The following is a 5,222-nucleotide window of genomic DNA, read 5'->3' as shown; positions in this document are numbered from 1 at the left end:
TGGTACCAAATTTCTCCAATTGGTATCAGAGCTAAGTTACAAAAGGGATCGTGTTGTAGATCAAAAGGACTAGATCAATCACCAGATTCTAAGACAGAATAATACGAGCGTCGATCGAAGACCAGATGCATGGGGGATATTATCAATACCTCGGATGCAATCAAGGATACCAGCCATCTTACGTTCCAGCGCCCTATCCTAACTATGACCAACTATCCCATCTGGTCGCTTAGGATCAAAGCGATTTTTAAGGCACATGGAATCTGGGAATCAATTGAAACTGGAACTGATGTCGATAAGAAAAAGGATAATACTGCAATCGTTTATATTTATCAGTCTTTACCTGAAAACTTGATTCTTCAAGTTGCAGGTTGCACCCATGCAAAGGAAATCTGGAATGCAATCAAGACCCGTCACCTTGGAGTTAAACGAGTAATGCAGGCTAGGCTTCAAACTCTTAAAGCTGAATTTGAAGCAGCAAGGATGAAAGATAGCGAAAAAATTGATGATTTTGCAGCAAAACTTTCTTAAATTGCCTCAAAATTAGCTGCACTTGGAACCGTCATTGAGGAAACCACGTTGGTGAGAAAAATATTAGTTGCCATACCTGAAAAATTCTTAAATATGGCAGCCATTATCGAACAACTGGTTGATCTCAAAACGGTGAAATTCCAAGAAGTTGTGGGTAGGCTAAAAGCTTACGAAGAACGAACCAGTCTAAAGACTACAAATAACAGCCATGACCAACTTCTGTTATCCTATGAAGGATGGGACTCAAGAAAGAAAAGGGAAAACATCTTTGGTCGAGGTCTAGGGAATGGCCAAGACACCCGGGGTAGGGGTTGAGGTCGTGGACAGTTTGGTGGTCGAGGAAGGGGTTCAGGCCGCGGACAAAACTTTTTTTGCTGGTAGACAAACAACTGAAAACTTAACTAAAGATCGATCCAAGCTGCAGTGTTTTCGATGTGATGCATTTGGACACTTCTCATCGGATTGTCCAACATGAAAGAAAAGAGAACAAACAAATTTGACTCAAGCTAGATCAATCGAACTACCAGTGGCTAATGATGACAGACCTGCACTATTGATGTCCGTAGTCAATCCAAGAAGCGAGAAGGAAGTAATTCATCTAAGTGAAAAGAAGGTTTTTCCAACAAAGTATGAGTCACATGATGGTGGAGAAAACATGTGGTACTTAAATACTGGAGCAACAAACCACATGACGGGAAACAAAGGACTGTTTTCAAAACTTGATACGGATATTGGTGGTACAGTGAGATTTGGGGATAACTCGTGTGTATATATAGAATAAAGAGGATCTATTCTTTTAACATGTGAGAATGGTGAACAACGTTTGTTCACCGACATACTTTATATCCCATACTTAAAGAATAACATATTTAGTCTTGGGCAAGCTGAAGAAGGGGGTTGTGTAATCTTGATCAAACATGGTTTCTTATATATGTTTGAGGTAGATGGATCGCTGCTAATGAAGGTTCAAAGGTCCCCTAATCGGTTGTATAAAATTAATCTAGACATTGGGACACCAATTTGTCTACAGGTCAAGATTGATGATCCAGCATGGTTGTGGCATGCCCGTCTAGATCATGTGAACTTTGATACAATAAAGCGGCTAGGGACCAACAATCTAGTTGATGGAGTGCCGGTTATTGATCACCCTACACAGATGTGCGAAGCATGTTTAGCAGAGAAACATTCACGACAAAGTTTTCCTGTTCAGACAACTTTTAGAGCCCAAAATCCACTGGAACAGGTTTATGCATATCTGTGCGGACCCATATCCCCTGCCACCCAAGCTGGAAACAGGTACGTTCTGCTGATTGTTGATGATCGCAGCATGTTTATGTGGTATTTCATGTTAAAAACTTAAGGAGAGGCGTTTGAGCAATTCAAGAAATTCAAGGCGATTGCTGAAAATCAATATGGAAGGAAAATAAAGGTCCTTAGAACTGATCGGGGAGGAGAATTTACATCCAACGAGTTCAATCAGTATTGTGATTATGTTGGAATCACAAGACAGTTGACTGCACCTTACACGCCACAGCAGAATGGTATCATTGAAAGGCGAAATCGAACAGTGATGAGCACAACAAGGAGTATTCTTAAAGCAATGGATATGCCACAAAGTTTCTGGGCTGAAGCAGTATGTCACTCAGTTTATGTTCTAAACAGGTTGCCCATAAAGATTCTGAAAAATCAAACACCATATAAGGCTTTAAAAGGAAGAAGACCAAATATTGATCATGTACGGGTGTTTGGATGTGTTGGATATGTGAAAGTACCTCCAGATCAAGTAAAAAACTTGATGACAGAAGTATTCCTATGATTTATTTAGGAACTGAACCAAGAACTAAGGCACATCATATGTATGATCCCGAGAAGATGAAAATAGTAATCAGTCGAGATGTGGAATTTGATGAAGCACGCAAATGGGATTGGCATTCCGGAGTAGAATACAATCAAGAACCTAATCACAAAGGAGAATTCGTGATACATATAAACCCCGGTGAAGTTGTCTCGGCTAATCAAAATTCCAAAAATGGACCTACTGAACCAGGCGACTAAGTAGCTCATATAGTCCACAAAGCAGCAACTCCTCAAGTCAAGGAAGATCGACCAATGAGGAAAGCATAACCCATTCTGATGTTAGCAGTCCTGAAACAACAGTAAAACAATGAGGACCTATGCTGTTTCATCTCCTGACAGATACAGTCAATGAGTCAGATCCATCTATGGTAGAAGAGGGGACATATGATGATACACCACCTCGAGGTTGGAAAAATCAAAGTGATATATATGATCTTCTTTTACCGAAGGAGAACCAACAAATTTCAAGGAAGCTACAAGACATAAAGAATGGAAGCAAGCTATGGAAGGTGAAATAGCTTCCATTGAAAGGAATAATACTTGGGAGTTAATGGATCTACCCCAAGGACACCAACCTATTGGACTAAAATGGGTATACAAAATTAAAAGGGATGCAAAAGGAAATGTCACACGACATAAAGCACGACTAGTTGCCAAAGGCTACATCCAAACACATGGTGTAGACTTTGACGAGGTATTCGCACCCGTAGCTAGACTTGAGACTGTTAGACTTATTCTAGCTTTGGCAGCCCAAAGAGGGTGGGATGTTCATCACCTAGATGTTAAAGCAGCATTTATACACGGTGACCTTAAGGAAGAAGTCTTTGTATCTCAACCGGAAGGTTTTGTGATAAAGGGGAAGGAACAAAAGGTGTACAGACTGTCAAAGGCTCTCTATGGCTTGAAGCAAGCCCCACGTGCTTGGAATACAAAATTAGATGAAGTTCTAAAGGAGTATGGATTTCAAAGGTGTAAGCTTGAACAAGCGATATACACAAAAAGAACACAAGAAGGAGCACTTTTGGTAGGAATTTATGTTGATGATTTGATTTTAACAGGTAATAACCCGGAGAAAATTAAACAATTCAAAAGGAAAATGGAAGATAAATTCGAGATGAGTGATATGGGCTTACTTTCTTATTATCACGGACTTGAAGTAATACAAGGCATAGATGGAATAAAAATTCATCAATCAAGATATGCTAAAAGAATCCTAGAGGAAGCAGGGATGTGGGAGTGCAATTCCACCAAATATCCAATGGGACCAGGTCTGAAGTTGATGAAAGATGATGGCAACACATGTGTTAATGCAACTGAATACTGAAAAACTATTGGATGCCTTCGGTATTTAAATCATACACGGCCGGATCTTGCATACTCGGTGGGATATGCAAGTAGGTATATGCAAACTCCTAAAATTACTCATCTTCAAGCTGTTAAGCAAATTCTCAGGTACTTGAAAGGTACAGTAGACCTGGGTATTCAATATCAAAGGAATGGTAGCAATAACCTACTTGGATTTAGTGACAGGAGCTTCTCGGTGGACCCATATGATGGAAAGGGTACTACCGGATTAGTGTTCTACTTTGATGATGGTCCTATTGCTTGGAATTCACAAAAAACAACAAACAGTGGAATTATCATCCTGCGAAGCAGAATTTATGGCTGCTACTACAGCAGCTTGTCAAGCAATATGGTTAAGGGGACTCTTAGCTGAAATAACTGTAAGAAAAGAAGAACAAGTTGTGATCAAAGTTGATAATAAGTCAGCGATATCATCGATGAAAAATCCAGTATTTCATGGAAGAAGTAAGCATATCGACACACGGTATCATTACATACGAGAGTGTGTTGAAAATGAGAAGATAAAAGCTGAACACATCAGCGGTGATCAACATGAAAGGACCCGTTCATACCGATTTTAAACGATTCACAATCGTTGATTTCATTGCGAGGTATTTGACCTCTAAATGATTCATTTTACAAACATTGCATTCGTTTTTAAAAGACAAACTTTCTTCACATCGAAAGTTGACGACATGCATACCATTTCATAATACATCCAACTATAAATGACTTAATAATAATCTTGATGAACCCAACGACTCGAATGCAACGTCTTTTGAAATATGTCATGAATGACTCCAAGTAATATCTCTAAAATGAGCAAATGCACAGCGGAAGATTTCTTTCATACCTGAGAATAAACATGCTTGAAAGTGTCAACCAAAAGGTTGGTGAGTTCATAGGTTTATCATAAACAATAAAATTCATCATTTTGATAGACCACAAGATTTAAATACATTACACCTATCTCGTGTACGAAACCATTTTTCATAATGCTTGGCAGAGTAGGTTCGTATCCTTTTCTCCCCCGTAGGTTGCCTCGCGATTTTTTAATAACCGTACACATATCTCGTGCACAAAAATAACATACACATAACCTGTGTATAAAATCATTCTCTCGATACATAACATTCACTTAGCATTCATTGGTTGGCTTGGTAACCGACCTTAACATATAATGCGCATCAATAATATCCCCAAAACAGAACATCTCGTCTGTATAATATATAAACTTCAAAGTACTAAACACCACGCCCACTAGCTCTTACGTCTAGTGAACATTCTGGGTGGGGGTGTTAAACCCGATAGCTACCTTTAGGATTCGCTTGAATTAGGGGCCGTACTCGTTTCCTAATTCTTAGGTTACCAAGAAATAATAATTAGGGGAAATATTCACAACAATTAGTGGTAATTATAACATCTAACTAATTCAATAATAATCCACAGAACTTCTGTCTGCATAATAATTCATTCGAGGAAAGTTTTGT

The 5,222-nt window shown here is 39.0% G+C and overlaps 1 protein-coding gene across 1 annotated transcript; it reads left to right on the top strand.

Annotated features, from left to right (window-relative positions):
* Positions 1–624: 624 nt before the first annotated feature.
* LOC139900519 (uncharacterized) lies at positions 625–2,347 on the top strand. Its single transcript, XM_071883286.1, has 5 exons — positions 625–835; positions 1,098–1,273; positions 1,391–1,689; positions 1,775–1,827; positions 1,893–2,347. The coding sequence occupies exons 1-5, from the start codon at positions 625–627 to the stop codon at positions 2,345–2,347; spliced, it is 1,194 nt and encodes a 397-aa protein (XP_071739387.1).
* The last annotated feature ends 2,875 nt before the right edge of the window (positions 2,348–5,222 follow it).

This window comes from Rutidosis leptorrhynchoides, chromosome 3 (genome assembly GCF_046630445.1).
Source record: "Rutidosis leptorrhynchoides isolate AG116_Rl617_1_P2 chromosome 3, CSIRO_AGI_Rlap_v1, whole genome shotgun sequence".
Lineage (NCBI taxonomy): Eukaryota > Viridiplantae > Streptophyta > Magnoliopsida > Asterales > Asteraceae > Rutidosis > Rutidosis leptorrhynchoides.
This window is presented reverse-complemented; position numbering and strand designations above follow the sequence as displayed.